Source organism: Pholcus phalangioides, unplaced genomic scaffold (genome assembly GCF_987345545.1).
Source record: "Pholcus phalangioides strain wild (caught in Gottingen) unplaced genomic scaffold, Ppha-v1.0 ptg000011l_1, whole genome shotgun sequence".
In the NCBI taxonomy this organism is placed as follows: Eukaryota; Metazoa; Arthropoda; class Arachnida; order Araneae; family Pholcidae; genus Pholcus; species Pholcus phalangioides.
In genome coordinates, this window is record NW_028301604.1 from 35,431,335 (window position 1) to 35,451,097 (window position 19,763).

Sequence of the window (19,763 nt, forward strand, 5' to 3'; positions counted from 1 at the left end):
TTTCCTAATTTTTTTTCACCCTTTCACTTCAGATTTGACGCCCTTCTAGAGCACACTGAGCTGCCTCTGGTTGAACTACTAGGAAAGTATGGTGAGTCGGGAGACAGACCAGTGATCAGGGGTGCCAAAGTGCATAGGTTTTTTCCTGTGAGCACATTTTTGTTTTCCTCTTGTGACAGGTAGGAACAAGGCCTGAGTAAAGGATCCCTATTTAAAATGGTCAGCAAATCATAGGTTTTAATTCATTCATTTTTAAAAAAAAATATTTATTCAATATATATATATATATATACGGGGTGATTATAAAAAAACTATCCCGACATATGGGCCCCTAACTATCATACCATTCACAGAAACTGAATGAAATTTTGGCATAAGGTATTTTGAGGTATGCGCTCAAGAATGATATGGAAAACAACAGTGTCACTCTAACAGTTACGGTTACAGTGAGAAAATTTCAAAAATATCAAATGGCAACACCAAGTTTGTTGTATTGGAATGCGGTCTCCATACTGAAAAACACTAAATAGCGTTGGAATGGCATCTGTAGCACGAAAATCCCCAGAAAAAGTAAAAAGGACTTTGCCGTGCACCAGAGCATTAATGTTCGTTTCATTCGTCACACCGTTTCTTTGGCTGAGATCCCAGCCTGATTAGTCCTCCACAAAGTCATGTGGAAAATTTGTGAAACACAATAAAATGCTTTATTTTATGCTGCTTCTCTGTCCTTATTGGTTGTCCTCACTTTTAGCCTATCTACCGCCGGTGATTTTCATGCTACAGTTGCCGTTCGAACGCTATTTAGGGTTTTTCACAATGGAGATCACATTCCAATACAAAAAACTTGGTGTTGCCATTTGATATTTTTGAAATTTTCTCACTGTAACTGTAACTGTTACAGTGACACTGTTGTTTTCCATATCATTCTTGAGCGCATACATCAAAATACCTTATGCCAAAATTTCATTCAGTTTCTGTGAATGGTATGATAATTAAGGGCCCATATGTCGGGATAGTTTTTTTATAATCACCCTGTATATTGAAATACTGTACTGTGTTGGTGATTCGATTCTGCATTATCAACATAATTGATACAAGTCGAGAAAAAAGAGGCATGAAAGGCTTCTGGCTCAAAATCTTCCCTACATCAGAATTCAACTTTGTGGCGCGGTAGCCCGGTCGATAAGATGCTCGCCTAAAGTACCGAAGGATGTTTAGAGGTGTCGTGAGTTCGATACCCGGTTCGTCTTTGTCAGGAAACTTTCCTGACACAGGGGTACAACAAAAAACGGCGACTTGACAGCAGCAAAAAATTAGCACACCAACCTCTCGATGAGTATAAAAAAAAAACAAAAACAAGCCTGCCGTTCGGAATCGGCGATAAATTGTAGGTCCCGGTCTAATTAACCCTCGTGTGTAGAAAATGATCGTGGTGCGACAAAAATGATCCAAATGATCAGAAGACAACTTCAATTCCTGTAATACTCCCCACAACACATGAAAACACTTTTGTTCTTGTTAGTAGAAAAAATTGGCAACCGAGGGCGATTCCTCCATTATTTTTATTTTTTACCACACAACAAAAGAGAAAGAAATTGCATCTTACCCCCCAAAATCTCCTGCAGGGGTAAACGAAAAGAGCTCAAGAGAAAGAGAAAGTGTATTTTTATCTGACTAAAATCGCTTTGTGCTGTACGTACATAGGTGTACTGGTAGTGGATTCTTTTCGAAAAATAACTAATATTATATATACTCAAACCTCCAATTTTTTTTCTCATCTTGATAATTTTTCATGTATATTTCATAGTTATTTTTTAAAATACGTATCTTAAAGATATTTTTCTAGTAAGATATATTTAACGTGTTTCAGCACCCTTCTCATTTGGCTTCTAGTGCAGTTGCACCGGTCGCATTGCCCTAAGACCGCCCCTGGTTCGAGTCCTGGCTGTAACCAGATGATTTTCCTTTCCGAACTCACCTCTACATAAAATCCAAAAATATGTTTCCTCATTATCTGTGCTTGTTAGTGACACTTCATTTTCATTTTTTAGTGTGTTCAGGAAAAAAAAATTAACAAAACAAAACAGGCATGTTTTAAAGAGAGAAACAAGTGAAACAAACACTGGTTTGTCATCCAGAAATTGCTACCTAATTTAATGACAAATATTCACTCATAGGCAATCCATAATTTCTGTATCCCACATCATCTATTGTTGTTGAATTGCTAAAACTGTGGGCGTATCATATTCAGTACAATTTGGTGGGTCTGGGCCACAACTAGGAGGAGTGCAAGCAGATCTGGTGTCCCGGGTGCTGAACCAGAGGGAGACGCAAATTTCACCCACTAACCCCTCCTCAATATTACAGGGGGTGCCAAAATATGTTCTTGCCCCGGCTGACCAAGCATCTAGTTGTGGCCCTGCCTCGGGTAACCGACCCACCTGCCTCCCTCCCTAGTTGTGGTATTGATTAAAGAACAAGAAATATGTAATTAAAATGAATTAATGAATAAAATCATACTAAAAAAGTTGATCAGTTCAGATTTGATATTTCTATGAAGTATTTCAAATTTTTTTCTGATTCAAAACACAATATTTTCTGTATGCAGTACTTCACAGACTAGTCCTAAACATTTGCCACATATATGTAAAATACTTTGTTCTATGGAAAATTTCTGAGAACAGGTGAAAACATACCCCATCATTATAATAGGACTGCTAGAGGTTTTTGCCGCCAGTCATAAACAGCGGGTCCAGTGGTCGAAGGTGGTTTCTTTTGCCTAGAAATTCTGAATCACTCACAATTATTCCCCTTTGAAGATGTGTGGCTTGGTCATTGGCGAGTAACACAGATGTTTTTTCAGTCTCCAAAGAATTCTACGAATACAGATTTTTTTTCATGACATTATCATTTTCAGGACATTTTGTGTGGTGCCAATAATGACAAATAGGAAACATGCAATCAACTGGGTTGGTTGTCTGGTTGCCATCAGAGAGAGCCCTGAAACACAAAGAGATTTTCGGGAAAGAGAGATGGAGAGTACAAGAGAGTAAAACAACTTTTTTCCCTGTTGTATTTTTCGGATTTCATGATGGCCGGCACTCGAAATTACGAAAAAAAAAAAAAAATATACTAGTTTCGAGAGGTGAGGGGACCACAGACCCCATGTTGCCCTTCCTTGGCACCTTGCAACAAAAATAATGATTTCCAGTGCTATGGGGGAAGAGGGATGTTCCAAATTCCTATAATTTACAGTTGCAGCAAGAAGCCTTTGTTCTGGAAATATAGGAAGGTTTTCTTCATCATTCCCGTTGTATGATTTTTAAACTGAAAAATTCGAATAATATGTCCCATAATGGTAAGATAAACCAATTAATTATTCATGGAAATGCTTCGAGAAATGAAGGGTGATGAATAGAGCCCGGATTATATGCAAATGCATTTGAATATTTTGGCTTTTTTTTTAGCATCAAAGAATTTTTCGAATAAGTGCATATTTTTGAAGGTTTATTTGAGCTCAATCTATTTTTTTTTTATAATTTATCAAATAAATATTGCTCATAAAATTTTGGATATAAGATTGGTTTTTTTTCCAAAAGTAGGATTTAGTGAATTAATAGATATTTGTAGAGTATTTTACTGATATTCATAGTTTTATTGAAAGGCTATTTCTAGAAATATGTCAAAATGTTAATTTTTTTTAGAAATGCAGAGCTCCCACTCGTCCTACTTTTCCTACTTTTTGGTAAAATGTCCTACTTTTGTCCTACTTTCTCGGTTTTGTTCTACTTTCTAGTTTTTGTTCTACTTTTCCTACTTTTTTACCAAATCATATCGACAAAATTTGTATTATTGATTTTAATTGAGCAGGAAATTATTGATATATTGCCAAATATTACAAATGTTGGAGAATGCAATTAATGATTCTGCCAAAGCAGAAATTGTATCATTTTAAGGTAATTTGGATGGGGGGGGGGTATGTGGGCCATTTGATTGATTAATTTTTCATTTGCTTAGTTTGAGGGTTCAACAAGTATTGTAGTCATTAAAAACTTCTGTCTGGATGGAAAAATGATTTTGTATTTATTACTTCATGGTCTTGGACCACTTTCATCATTCAAAATTATGGTGCAAATAGGTGAAACAACAGTTTGCATTTCAAAGCAGTTGGATACATAGGCCTATTCAAGGTTTGGTGATTCTGATGCAACAGCATTCTCCCAATAGCATTCAGTTGTCTTCTGTATTTTTAAGGCATTAACAGGCATAAACAATATTTACAATGCTCAGCAAAGAGCTAGAAATGGAAGTGCTTCATTTGTCAAAAATGATTACACTGGCATTGAACAGTAAAATGTGAACAAAACAGAGAAATTTAAAAAATGATGAGCAACACAGTAAAACTAACTGGTTTACCTTGCCTTATATACGTCGGATCTTGTAATTTACACATTTTTTGCATTGTGCTTTCGAAAGTGGTCTCGAAGATGCATCATTCTTAAAAAATGCATGTCTTCGAAATTTGCTGTGCCTTGTCGAAGAGAATTGACAAGCTCGTCACTTTGGAAGACTCCAAAAAAGAATGTAATATATATGAGGAGAGACAGCAAAGAATTATCTGTGGTTGCTAGTGCAGTTTTGGCCAAAAATTGGTTTTGTAACCAAGTCATTTGTCATTTTGTTTTGGCTTGACTGAAACAGTGCTAGGGAAAAAAAAGTTAGTTCAAAATTAAATTGGTTTTTTTTTAATTATTAATTTTTTTTTAGGGATTTTTTTCCATTATGCTATGATTATGTTGTCTAAGGGGGTTACCCTCCCACATCCTACTTTTTAGTCCTGCATTTTCCTACTTTTTCTCATTTTTTGAGTGGGAGCCCTGGAAATGGTATCAGAATTATCTTTTTTTACTTGTATTTTTGTTATGTTGCCATAGAGTTAGTCTTCGCTGAAGTTGGTTTTCTGTAGTTTCCAACTTCAAGCTGCGAATGTGAGCTGAACTCCCCGTTAAAAGTCTCGCCACAGAGAGCAACAGGCCTATACAATTCCCTCATAGGTAGGAAAATTGACTGCACATGGCAGCACTACACCTAACAATCATTACACAGAAACAGACTTCACGTTAGGTCTACAACACATACATGCACAGCTTCCAGCATAGCCCAGGTCTTCGACCACCTGCTAAAACTTTACAGAGACAGAACGGCGGTCCATGATCTAGTTAGGAGGAGGAGGTATTTTTGTTGCTGAGTAGCTACAACAAACTGGAAATTGAGAATGCCAGAATAAAAAAATGTGTGAAATTTATTTGCATATGTGGTATATACATACGTGGGGATATTTTTTTTTCTGTGAATGAATGCACTAAGATATAGAAAAGCTGCATTTGAAAAACGCATCTACTTTTTTGTGCATGCTGACTATTTTCTCATTTTTTGTGCATATTTTGAAATTTTTAGCATTTACAGGATTTTTTAAAGTAAAAAACAGAAAATATCTATCTATAGTCAGTCTATTTTTTTTTTTTTTTTTTTTTTTTTTTTGTTAAAAAATTTTTGGGCAATATTTACTGTTGTGTTAAATTATATCTGTATATGTTTGTACCAAAATTTAATTTTATCATTGCATGCTTCTATCCGTGTAGTATGTAAAACCAAATTTTCATTATTTTGTAGTGCCACCTCTTGAAGGTTTTGTCATGAATCGTGTTCTTGGAGATTATTTCGAAACGCTCCTGTACAAAATATTTGTTTCCATTGATGAACATACAACAGTATCTGAGGTATGTCTTTGTTTATTGACTGATTTGTGCAAGAAAATAATCCACTAACCACACACCAAACTTCTGACTATGCAGCCTTGTTGCTGTTTGTATTGCTGAGATGCTATGTCCCATCTCTCGTGCGCTGACTGTAACACCACGTTCAAACTCACTTAAATCTCGATAACCTGCCATTGTAGCAGCAGTAACCAATCTAACAACTATGCCAGACACTTGTTGTGTTATATAGGCTTTGCCGACCACAGCGCCGTACTCTGATTGGTTCCATATCTCTTTATTTGCATACGCATGGCTGTAGCAGTTTTTTTGGCTCTTCAGTTTATATCTCCTTTCCAATTAATTCAGTGTTTCTTAAACTTTTGACTCTCATGCCCCTCAACTTTGGCATCGTTTATCCACGGCTGCCCAGAACAGTCTAGCGCAGGGGTTCTCAAACTTTTTCCTTCTGAGCTACCCCTTTCTCCTATTCAATGCTTATCCTAGGGTGCCGCGGCACACAGTTTGAGAACCCCTGGCGTAATATCATAGGCAGGAAGTCTGGGGGGGGCACGATGATGATGATGTCGATTCATATATGCACATATACATTAGATCTGCCCACTCCACTTTTGACGCTGGGGGGACCCCGTATCTCCGCCCATGCCTAATATAAAGAACCCCCACTTCAAAGAACTGAATGAGCATGCATCAGAATACCAATGTGTTGTGACGCCCCAAAAAAAAGGTTGGCGATAAGCCGACATATATATATATATATATATATATATATACAGTAAAACCTCGTTAAGTCGTCACCCTAATAAGTCGTCATTTTTCTTCAGGCCCTTTCAGCTCTCATAGACAACAATGTTATTAAACCCTAGTTTACTCATCACTAATTTCGGTTAACTCGTCACTGAAAACATTTGAGAAAGAGGAACAGTCTATTTTTATCGCTCCCATTAAAAAAAAAGGGCTTGTTAACAGCATTGCCATATGCTTAAAAGTCATCATAAAATCCCATATACCCAGATGGAACAGTTTAAGTACCAAATGTTATGCTGGGGAAGTTCATTTGCCGACTAAGGTTTTTGGAACGTTGGGGACTGTTCAAGCTAGATCTCATTTCTGCCTGGGCTCCATTGGAGAAACCGCCAGACACCCAGACTCTGTCGCAAGAAGCAATCCCCCCCCCCCCCAGGGAGGGACCTGGGCATCTCCGGCAAAACCAAAATTTATTGATGTGTCAAAGATTTCATATAGTGCAAGGAAATCGAAGAATCAAATTAATCAAGTTAAAGTCAAAGTGCAACGGGCCCGGATAATAAATAATAATAGAAAGCATTGGCTCTACTAATTTAGGGCTTGAAATTCAAACAAAATATCTTGTTGAAAAAAATTAAACGTTCTTTTTCAAGTTGAGGTCTTATGTTTACTTTACCTCGCGCAGGGCCCCTCCACCAAGTCAAAAGTGTTCGAAATTACTTTGTAGTTGTATCATGAACTACTGATGAAGAATTAAAATACTAAAATTTAAAATTTTTTTGATGTCTATGTAAAATTAATGTGCAATAGAGAGTTCTATTATGAAGAAAAGCTACTTATATATAGCTACTTAAAGCTACTTATACAATATATACAATACAAAGTATAGCTTTAGACTAACAGTTGCTCTGTTAGACTAAATTAAAAATTACTGGTACAAATCAAAGTGTACAGTACATTTCACCACAATAATTTAAGTAATAAGAGATAAAAAAAAATGAAAAATTACTATTATGTTTTCTTTCGCAGTCTATAATTTTTATTAATATTGTTATTTTGATTCATACTTTAATAAATGCCATATTACTTTAAATTTATATGACTTTCACAACATTGCACATTAACACTGATGGTATTCCGCTTCACTCGTCACTCCGCTTAAGCCGTCATAATTTTTCGATAACTTGAGGTGACGACTTATTGAGGTTTTACTGTATATACTAATCACTTTTTAAAGCAGAATTTGAGGCGTTATTTGTTTCTTTATTTCCCACAACACATTGGTGGTCTACGCTGGGCCTTCTTATGTGAGCATCAAAGTGATTTGTCTGAGGCCCCCTACACCTGTTTAGAAATGCTTGCCTAGCAGTTTACTCTCAAAAATTTTTAAATGGATCTCACCTTCATGAAGTTCCTTTTGCACTTTAAGCACCTGGACTGGGCTTGGAATTGTCCATGTATTACGTGGGAAATTTAAAAGTGCCTGCGAAAGGTTGAGTCTAAATCTTAAAATATTATCCAGTGTTTTTCAATTAGTACTTATTAGAGGGCTTACGATGTTTACTAATATGGACTTCGCCATTGTGCGGTTTGCCAGCACTTACCCAAAGGCCCTCTGGTTGAACAATGAGGGGAAAAACCAAGGGTTCCAACCATCCAAGGGTTCTCAAACTGTGTGCAGCCAATCTTTGTTGGGGGCACTACGGAGCAAACCGGAAGTTTATAAAAGAGATTCTTTGCTAAACTTCTCTGGGGAGCAGCGGATAAGCATTGATTATATTAAAAATATTGTTTAAAATATTCACTGAAAGAATCTTTTTTTAAAATAATTGTCGTGGGCTGTGCCACAAACATATTAAATTTAAATTAAACCAAACACATTGAATGCATTCTGACTCTTGTGTTGTGTGCTGCTTCAATACTTTATTCAATTACTATGACTTCAAACATATTCTAAAAGACATCATTAATTAAACTCTTAAATCAAATCATTTTGAACAATTTATTTCGTATTACTAGAAATAGTCTCTGTAGGGGGGGGGGGGCACAGGACTGTTGAACATAGGAAAATTAGGCAAAAAGTAACATTTGTTCAAAATTATATTAAAATCATTAATAGTGTTATTTGTTTTCAAAATTTTTTTACATATCTTAAAGGGTTCCTATTCTTTACTGTACTTTTTTGCAATTTGAATTGAGAAAAATCTTGTCGAAATTTTTTCAACGCATGCCCTCACTCCACGCATGATTTCATACTCATTTATGCATATTTTTTTACAAAAACAATTGTTTTGTGTTTAGAATTGACTGTTTAATAGGATGATGCAGCCATTTGAAGATATGTTTATTGAAAGTATTTTTAAAAATTTGAAAACGAAAAAATTTGCAAAAATTGAATTTTTAAAATTTTTATGTACCAACCATGGCCCCCACAAAGTGGGGACTAGCAGGGCTTTAGCCCTAGGGGCCGGGACAGTTCTCATCATTTTTAGCTTTTTACGCTATAAATTACCTACAGAAGGGGCCTGTGAAACGTCTGATCGAGGGACCCGCAAAACATCCCTGCCTAGGGGCCCCGCTCTAGGATGTGGGGGCCCTGGTACCAACACCATTGAAGTTCATTCTATGCACCTAGCAAAGGAGCACTTTGAGTTGGCTATTCCTTTGAAAAAGCTCTGGTCACCACGAAAATCACACAGACCAACAACACAAATATGAATACATTAAATTTCAAATCCATGAAAAACCAATTTGGAGGATAAATTCAGGGCCGCAACTAGGGTGGTGGGAGGGGAAGAGAGCAGGCTGGTCTAGTTCCCCCCGGGCTCTGGACTAGAGGGGGTGTGCGGCAACCCAGCATAACTACCCAGGATTCTGATCTGGCGAAATCGGTGCAATCAATACACAGTAAGAGAGAGACAAATGATTTCAAGACAATTTCTAGATTTTAACATAAGTAAATTTATGAATACTTTTAACAATTAACTAACCTTCAACTAACCTTGAAGACAGCAAAGAAAAAGGAAATGTTCAATTCTATGATTTATTAAAAATATAAGTACTTGTAGGAAAGTGCTCTTATGGCATACTGTATGTACAGTAATGTCCCAAATGTTGTATGGGTGCATTTTGTACATAATCCAGGGCTTCCACTCGTCCTACTTTTGTCCTACTTTCTCGGTTTTGTCTTACTTTATAGTTTTTGTCCTACTTTTCCTACTTTTTTACCAAGTCCTATCGACAAAATGTGTGTTATTGATTTTAATTGAGTAGGAAATTATTGATATATTGCCAAATATTACAAATGTTGGAGAATGCAATTAATGATTCTGCCAAAGCAGAAATTGTATCATTTTAAGGTAATTTGGATGGGGGGGGGGGTATGTGGACCATTTGATTGATTAATTTTTCATTTGCTTAGTTTGAGGGTTCAACAAGTATAGTAGTTATTAAAAACTTCTGTCTGGATGAAAAAATAATTTTGTATTTATTACTTCGTGGTCTTGGACAGTAACTTTCATCATTCAAAATTATGGTGCAAATAGGTGAAACAACAGTTTGCATTTCAAAGCAGTTGGATACATAAGCCTATTCTAGGTTTGGTGATTCTGATGCTACCCAATAGCATTCCATAGCTGCCAAGTCTCCTGAATTTTAGCTTCATCGCTCGACCTCCCGAATTTTTAAGAAAATCACAAAAATCCCTAATTGACCCTAAATATTCCCTACTTCATTAAAAAAAATCCCCGCTTATGAAAACAATCCCTAAGGAATTTCTTGTGGAGCATGAAGCCTCTTTTTTTTCCTTTCAAAATGACGTCACACGTCGTAAATGGGAAAATTTCCTTTTCAAGGAAGTTTTACAAACCTTCTGATGGTAACAAGAAAGTTGTTTGTCTTATCGTGCAGGGAAATGGCTTAGCAGCCAATAGTCCTGGATAATAATTGAAGATTATAGTGACGTGAATATGGTCAAAATTTCTTTTGTTGAAGTTACGTACGTGCGATATAACAAAGCATGAATACTGATAAGCAAAAACATATTTAATCAATTTTAAAGATACTTATCCCGATGAATTTCCTTTCATCAAACGTTCCAGAAGAGGGCCGACTTTTCCTTTTTGTACAAGTTGTGTTACGGACATAAACATCGGTCATAGAAAGACTGCCATAATCACTCGTGAAATGAAAAAAAAACATCAAGCAAGCGTCACAAAAAGTCAGTGTTCTTCAAAAATTGGCGGTGTTTTCCTTCATCTTCCGATGATTTTGGGGTCATTCGCGCAGAATGTTTGTTCACAACGTTTCTGATTGAACACAATATTTATTTTTACATCATTGAAGTTTTGGCCTCCAATTTCACTTGTTTTTTGCGTAGGAATTTTATTCCCAAGGGTTTAACTTCAATGTGTGTAAAATCCCTATTTTAATTTGACTTCAGTTTTTGAGTAGGGATTTTATTCCCTACACTTTAACTTTTATGTTTGGAAAATCCCTATTTTATTTGGAAAAATCCCTATTGTATTTATTAGGGAGTGGTTTTAGCATAAAATACGGGTTTGCGCGAAAATCTCCCGAATTTTCATTTTCAAAAGTTGGCAGCTATGGTATTCAGTTTCAGTTTTCTTCTGTATTTTTAAGGTATGAAGAGGCATAAACAATATTTACAATGCTCAGCAAAGAGCTAGAAATGGAAGTGCTTCATTTGTCAAAAATGATTACACTGGCATTGAACAGTAAAATGTGAACAAATCACTTTGTTCAAATCACAATGATGGACAATGCACTAAAACTATCTGGTTTACCTTGCCTTATTTACGTCTGATCTTGTAATTTACACATTTTGCATTGTGCTTTTGAAAGTGGTCTCGAAGGTGCGTCATTCTTAAAAAAACTCATGTCTTCGAAATTTGCTGTGCCTTGTCGAAGAGAATTGACAAGCTCGTCACTTTGGAAGACTCCAAAAAAGAATGTAATATATATGAGGAGAGACAGCAAAGAATTATCTGTGGTTGCTAGTGCAGTTTTGGCCAAAAATTGGTTTTGTAACCAAGTCATTTGTCATTTTGTTTTGGCTTGACTGAAACAGTGCTAGGGAAAAAAAAGTTAGTTCAAAATTAAATTGGTTTTTTTCTAATTATTAATTTTTTTTTGCAAAAAAAAATTTTTTTAGGGATTTTTTTCCATTATGCTATGATTATGTTGTCTAAGGGGGTTACCCTCCCCCATCCTACTTTTTAGTCCTGCGTTTTCCTACTTTTTCTCATTTTTTGAGTGGGAGCCCTGATAATCTGAATAAAAGTTTGCCAAAATTTAAAGTATAATAACTTGGCTATTATCGGGTTAAAAATCAGTCAAAAGTTTTTTGTGCCAAAGGTAAAAAAAGTGACTTGAAGTGGTCTTTTTTCAAGACGTATAAAATGGCACACATCTAATTTTTAATATGTTTCTTCGAACATCTTTGACTTTTCTTTTTTTATCAAATATAATAATCATTATTAATCATAGAATTCTTATTTACTTTTTAAAGGAAAAAAGTTTGTCACTGTATCAATATCCAGAAAGTGTCTAAAAAAACAAAAGTATGTTTTACTGGTGTACATAATGTAGACTAGTATTCATCTAATTAATCATTACTTTTTTAAATTGAGATCTTGCTTTTATGTGAAATTCAATAAATTCAAAATCTCAATATATTAATAGATTCACTGAATTCAATATAAAGAATTTGAAAAGATTATACATATTGATTTATATATATTTTTAATAAGAATATATGTCCATTTGTTTCCTTTAGCTCAGCAATATCCTTCAGATTGATTTGTCATTAGTGAAGGTAATTTGTTCAGATTATTTATTCATAAATTTATAGTTTTCATTACTACTTTTCCATCATACAATTTCAAATCAAATGTTTTCAAGAAAGTCTAGATTCGTTAAAGCTTGCATAGAAGGGATCTTGATCAAAGTTAATCTTCAATTAAGGGATCTTGACAAATATTAAAGTCGCCTGTAAACATTGACAAAAAGTAAAAAAAGCAATGACAAACCACAAACCGTTTTCTCCCATAAATTCACTAAATGTTGAATCCACTAGGGTTGCTTTGATATTCAACTTTTATCAAGACTTTCACACAGCAGCTGCAACAGGTATCATCAACTTCCTAGAATAGTCTAAAAAGGACCACTTCAAAGTCTTGAATGGGCACACGTCCCAACTTTTTGGGACGCCCCATAAAGCTGCGACACACACTTTGAGAAGACTTGCATAGGGGTGCCTTCAGCAGGGTCGTAACTAGAAGTTTTGCTGCCTCCACAACTTTAAACTTCTAAACAGTGAAGACTCATATATGAGTTCGAAGACAACTACCGTCATTTCGGCCTGAACTCATATATGAGTCCGAAGACAACTACCGTCATTTCGGCCTGAACTCATATATGAGTCCGAAGACAACTACCGTCATTTCGGCCTGAACTCATATATGAGTCCGAAGACAACTACCGTCATTTCGGCTCAAACTCATAAATGCGTTCACCAGGAACCAGTTCCTTCCCCCATCTCATTGTACGGTTAGTGACAGGTACACAGTGTCGTCAAACTGCCCCTTCCTGCAACAATACAGTCCTCACCTCCCCGAACTTATCAATGTTTGAAAAGAAGAATAGCTTATTAAGAAAAGAAGGATTACTTGGTTTGATAAGGGCACAAATAGTCATGTTGTAGTTGAAAAAAAGAGAGAAAGGAAAGTTTTTACCAGTAAATAAGAGATTGTTAATTTATTTGACAAAAATAATTATTATTCGTATCTGTGAATATATATTCAAACCTATGAAATTTAACCACTGTTCTGAGGTTTATTCCGAATCCAATAATTCATTCATCCTCCACTCAGAAAACTACAGCTTGTGCTGAAAGAACTAGTTATTAGTTCTTCCTCCAGTTATTACTAGTTATATTTGTGCTAATTCACTCGTTAGTAGCTTGGTTAGGGCAGCGGTTCTCAACTGGTGCTCCGTATGAATTTTCCAGGACTCTGCGACCGGTCGAGGAAAATGAAATGAACAAACAAAATATGATAAATAAATTAAAATGACAGGCCCACGGGGCTCCGTGAGTCAAAAAAAATTAAGAACCGCTGGGTTAGGGTATCTATTTTTAACGAATGTTCTATATACCATTTGTTTTATGTACTATGATTCTTGTGTAATTTAATGTTCTACTGAAATTGTCATCAAATTATTGAAGCAGCTCATAAAAAAAATATCTCCAGCATGTCTTCGTTAACCTCTTGTGCATGCCCGTCATTTGGGGGGTCGGGCCAGCCCTCCCAGCTTTACACTAAAAATTATATATATATATACAGGGTGATTATAAAAAAACTATCCCGACATATGGGCCCCTAACTATCATACCATTCACAGAAACTGAATGAAATTTTGGCATAAGGTATTTTGATGTATGCGCTCAAGAATGATATGGAAAACAACAGTGTCACTCTAACAGTTACGGTTACAGTGAGAAAATTTCGAAAATATCAAATGGCAACACCAAGTTTTTTGTATTGGAATATGATCTCCATTGTGAAAAACCCTAAATAGCGTTCGAACGGCAACTGTAGCATGAAAATCACCGGCAGTAGATAGGCTAAAAGTGAGGACAACCAATAAGGACAGAGAAGCAGCATAAAATAAAGCATTTTACAGTTTTTTGTATTGGAATGCGATCTCCATTGTGAAAAACCCTAAATAGCATTCGAACATTAATGCTCTGGTGCACGGCAAAGTCCTCTTTACTTTTTCTGGGGATTTTCGTGCTACAGGTGCCATTCCAACGCTATTTAGTGTTTTTCAGTATGGAGATCGCATTCCAATACAAAAAACTTGGTGTTGCCATTTGATATTTTCGAAATTTTCTCACTGTAACCGTAACTGTTAGAGTGACACTGTTGTTTTCCATATCATTCTTGAGCGCATACCTCAAAATACCTTATGCCAAAATTTCATTCAGTTTCTGTGAATGGTATGATAGTTAGGGGCCCATATGTCGGGATAGTTTTTTTATAATCACCCCGTATATACACTGGTGTAAGAAATTAAGAGAATTTGCAGACTTGGTCGATTATCTCTAGAACTACCGTACCGATTTTAATGAAATTTGATACTTACATACATTGATACAATACAAAACAAATAACCATTCAATAATTGTAATACATATGCATGATCGTGCGTAACACTCGTTGGAGTCGGAAGGTATGAAACAGCACAGCGGTTGCAGCATAAACAAAAAAATGGGTTAATAGAGGGTATGGTCCCCTCTTACAGATATACAGGTCTCCCAGCGTGATTTCATACTTGAAATAAGGCAGTTTATCATTTCCTGTGGCAATTGGTCCCACTCATTCAGCAACGCTGTTTTCATTCCCTGGATGGTTCCCGGAGGAAAACTGCGAGTTGCAATTGCACTCCCCAGAGCGTCCCAGACATGCTTTATAGGGTTAAGGTCTGGAGATCTGGCTGGCCAATCCATCCGGCGAATATCCTCACTCTCTAGAAAATCGTTGAGCAGAAGAGCTCTATGTGGCCTCGCGTTATCGTCCATTAAAATGAACTCAGGGCCAACTGCACCCCTGAAAAGGCGAACATAGGGCTCCAAGACCTCATCCCTACACCTCACACCAGTCACAGTGCCTCTTTCAAAGACATGGAGAGGTGTGCGGCCATCCAACATGATGCCTGCCTGCCCAGACCATTAAACCTCTTCCGCCATAATGGTAGATTTCGCGGACATTGGAGGGTAGGTAGCGGGTCCCTGGTTCTCTGCATATGAACGTACAGCGAGAATCGGTGCTTAGGCTGAACCGGGACTCATCAGTGAAGAGAACGGTCACCCATTGATCTATACTCCAATCTCTATGCTATCTGCACCATGATAAGCGGATTCTCCTGTCCGTAGAAGTGAGCGGGACGCAAACAGCAGGTCCTCTTGCAAACAACCCTCTCTCATGAAGTCTTTTGGAAACAGTCACCCTTGATACACGGGTTCCTGTGGCTGCATACAAGTCACGAGAGAGCTGAGAAGCTGTAGCACTCACTATAATCGACAAATGGCAATCTTCTCTGGCCGTCGTGGCTCTTGGATGACCTTGCCCAGGCTTTCTCTCGATGGATCCAGTATCCTGGAACTGTTCCAATAAGTTACACACGATGCTGGGCGTTAAATTGAACTCTCTACAAATCTGGACTTGAGATTGGCCTGCTTCTAGCCTCCCCACAATTCTCCACCTCATTCCATCATCTAAACATTGGTGGTTACTAATTTTTACTGTTACAATTTGAAATTAAGCGATTGCTGCAAAATAACACCAAGAAATTCGCAGAGGTGTGCTAGCGAATGAAATGCGTCTTAACTTACGCGCGCTTATAAAGCCTGTTTCTCTACTGGCTCCGCCTACACACACGTGTACGCTTATGTATTTGACGTACAAGGTTTGCATTTTTGTTTAAAAGCAGTGGATTTACATTCAGTTCAGTTCTTTTCATGAAATTCGATAAAATATGCAAATTCTCTTAATTTATTTCACCAGTGTATATATATAATACACACAGAAATATATATACAAATACATTGAGTACATATGCATTGCCCCCCCCCCCCCCACATCGAAAAGTTGAAATGACGGTCTTGCTCTTGTGTCCCTCTTTGGGACCGATTGAGAGGCATGTTCTGGTTTGTTGGCTAATATTGTATGTATGTGTATACACAATTGAAGTATACATTTCACTTATACATACCACGTGCAATCGACTGGGTGTTTAAAATTTTTGAGCCAGTTATGCAGCTACAATTTCCTAAGTTTGTATTTTAAAAAAATCGTTTTTCAATTTCATTCAGCAGAATCAACAGATTGGGCTAATTTGAAGACATATTTATTTGAACCAAACATTCCAAGACATTTGTAAAAAGCTTGCTTGATGGGCAAAACACACTCGTTGTCTTTAGATGTGCTTCGTATTGTTAAACGTGAAAAAATATCCAATTGTTCAGGGAAATTCATTTTTCACACATTTTGTTCTGTAATTTTTTTTTATTCGTGTTTTGCATTTATCTGGGTAATAATAGTGCCGCATTCACATACGAAGAAATTTCTGTCACTGAAGCTTGGTGGTTTCGCCTGGACGATGATGATGATGTGATAGTCGAGCGGCTTCTTATATTTTTATGGGCCCCAGGGCAGCATGATGGAGAAGGGCTCCATGAAAGCTGTTCAAAACTAATTTAACATTTTTGCACACTGGAGACATGGATGCTTGACTTGTCATGAAAAAGATTTAGATTTCTAAATAAATTTGGGGGTGCTAATACTGGTGCTACAAAATAATGTGGGTGATCGTGCACCCACCACACCCCTGGCTCCGACGCTGCTGCTTGTCATCAAAAGCCAGCAAAAAAAATTCGAACAAAGCACAAACTTTTTATGTTTCTTTTTGCAGCTTGTTCTATTCATACTGAACTATAGTTTTGTGCGCTGAGAAATCAAACACAACACTACATACGCACTCAGACTGTTAGGTACACACACAGTTACACTTCCGGCACAACTCACTAGGTAGTAAATCGCCCATAGATGGTTATAGACCTTAGTTGTGCTCGGTTTGAAAAAAAAAAAGAAAGCCTTTCTGTATACCCGGTTGATCTATTTTTGCTTGTTGCGGCTTTGATACCTCAGGATGTTCGAATAAAGGAACATCGGAGGGCATTTAAGAAACAGATGGATGAAGTGACAGACGAAAAGAGGAAGACGTTCAACTCAAGACGGAAGACAGCAGATAAATGTCATGCTGCTGTTTTGATCGCGATCAAGGCATATCAGGTTTAGGACTTGAAGACGCAGTCGTAGTGTCGAAACCTCGACAGACTGGTGAAAGTCAAGATGAAAGACACACACGACGAGATCGGTGATTATGACGTACCATCGAGGATCGTCAGCTGTGCTGAGTGCGTGATGAAGTGGATGTTCCGGAAAAACAGATCTTCCGGGACGGAAGATTTGCAGGATGGCCGATTGTGGGAAAGATGGCGCCACATGCCGGGATCGAGTAATAATTGAATAATTATAGTTGATGATTAAAATCTCTCATATATAAACTTATCGAGGGTATACCAGGTGTACAAGTATGAAATGCGGATTTCAGAAAACAGATGGTGCACCAATGCAGTTTGTGCTATAAAGATTTGACACTGCGCCATCTTGTTGTGTCATCAACAAGTGTCAGATGCGCACGAGTGATAAATTGGAAAAGTGGGTGCATAGTGTTGTATTGTTGTGTTCAATATGTCGAAAGTTATACTGAACAAAGAGCATTCGCGGACAGGATTAATTTTTTTGTTTTCATTTGAAGAAAACTGCTGCTGAATCATACCGATTACTTCGAGAAGCTTATGGTGAACATGCTCCATCGCAAGATACGTGTGAATGATGGTTTCAGTGTTTCAAAAGTAGCGACTTCGATGTTGCAGACAAGTAACATGGAAAACCGCCAAAAAAAAAGATGATGTGGAATTGGAAGCATTGTTGGACGAAGATGATACTACACAGACACAAAAACAACTCGCAGAGCAATTGGGCGTTAGTCAACAAGCTGTTTCCAATCGCAATGCCCCATGACAATGTGAAATGCTCCTTGACAATGTTCAATGGTCAATGTGCAATGCTCCATCACATATGGCAAAAGCGGTTCGCGGCACGTTGGAAGCACTCAGCTGGAAGTTCTACCCTATGCGGCTTACTCACCAGATTTGGCTCTTTCAGATTACGACTTGTTTGCATTGATGGGTCACACACTTTCTGAGCAGCACTTTGGTTCGTACGAAGATGAGAAAAATAGCTCGATGAATAGTTCGCAGCAAAAGGGGAAGATTTTTACTGCCGTGGTATTCACAAATTTCAGGAAAGATGGGGGAAATGTATAACAAGCAATGGGGCATACTTTGAATAAAGCATAACATTTAACATTCTTCCGAATTTAACGTGTTTTTTTTGAAAAAAAATCCGCATTACATACTTGTACACCTGGTATTATTATTAATTTACAGTAAAACCTATTCAGTGAGTCGCTTTGTCTTGCTCAAATTATTTTTTAGACAGTTAAATGTTATTCTGTAATATGTCGTTCTTGTTGGTACATTGCATCGTTTTAAAAGCCGTCCGTTGGACAACATTCTAAAGGGGTTTCGCTTTTTTGCTGAATTATTATTATCTACTCTATAATATAAAATCACAAACTCAAAAAGGGCCCGTTTCTGAGCAACAGAAATTAGTGACAATTTTGGGTTTTTGGGTGACGGAAGTCGGTTACAATTTTGGGTTAAGTTTTCATTTAACTCTTGCATATTGGGACTCATTTGACCCATCGGGACTAAGTTATGTGTATGTAACGAGAGGCTCCCACATCCTACAGCAGGGGCCCTAGGATGGGAGAGATAGCGGGCCCCCAACCAGCTTTTTCACGGGCCCCTCTGTGGTTAATTTATAGTGTGAAAAATCAAAAAGTGATAAGAATCGTTTCGACCCCTGTTATCCCTGCCCATGTGGGGGTCATGCCGGCATTGTATAATATACACTCATTGCCATAAAAATTTGCGCACCAAGAAATAATTGTGGGATCGAAACGAAAGTTGGCCTGAAGGTACATGTCGGGCAGATATGCAAATGATTAGAAATGCAGCGTGATTGCGCATTGCGTAATGCCACTAGAGGGCGTTGAACTTCGTTCTCCTTGGAGTATAAAACAGGTAAGCAGAGCTTGCTGGAGTGTATTTAATCATTTGCAAAGGAAATGCTGAGGTATACATGCCGTTACGCCGCCGTCGAAGACCATATGAGCAGTTGTCAGAGTTCGATAGGGGAAGAATCATCGGGATGGTGGAAGCTGGGTGGTCAGCTCGGCGAGTAGCTCGTCAACTAGGCCGTTCTGATTTTACTATGAGGAGGTGTTGGGACCAGTGGACAGAAGAGACGTCATTTACACGGCGACCAGGTTCAGGACGCCCTCGACAGACCAGTCGTTGAGAAGACCGTCACATCATCCAAAGCGCACGCGTAGAGCCAACTGCCTCATTGGCCGCTATCCAGACACAGGCAGCAGCTTCACTACGGGGCCCTGTGTCTTCCCGGACCATCGCAAGGCGCCTGGTGTAACGTGCCGATGATCCCCCGGCGTAAAAGTCCGTAGTCA

At 37.6% G+C, this 19,763-nt stretch overlaps 1 protein-coding gene across 12 annotated transcripts in view; it reads left to right on the forward strand.

The window, feature by feature from the left end:
* LOC149080384 (protein FAM91A1) overlaps positions 1-19,763 on the forward strand; it is a 609,292-nt gene that overhangs the window by 243,255 nt on the left and 346,274 nt on the right. For all 12 annotated transcript variants that reach the window (XR_016193568.1, XM_089239515.1, XM_089239507.1 and 9 more), the window contains 2 exons: positions 5,674-5,780; positions 12,322-12,360. Coding sequence is in view for 11 of the 12 variants with exons in the window: in XM_089239515.1 (XP_089095641.1) it covers positions 5,674-5,780; positions 12,322-12,360 (146 nt within the window). In the remaining variant the exon portion in view is untranslated. The remainder of the gene's footprint in view (positions 1-5,673; positions 5,781-12,321; positions 12,361-19,763) is intronic.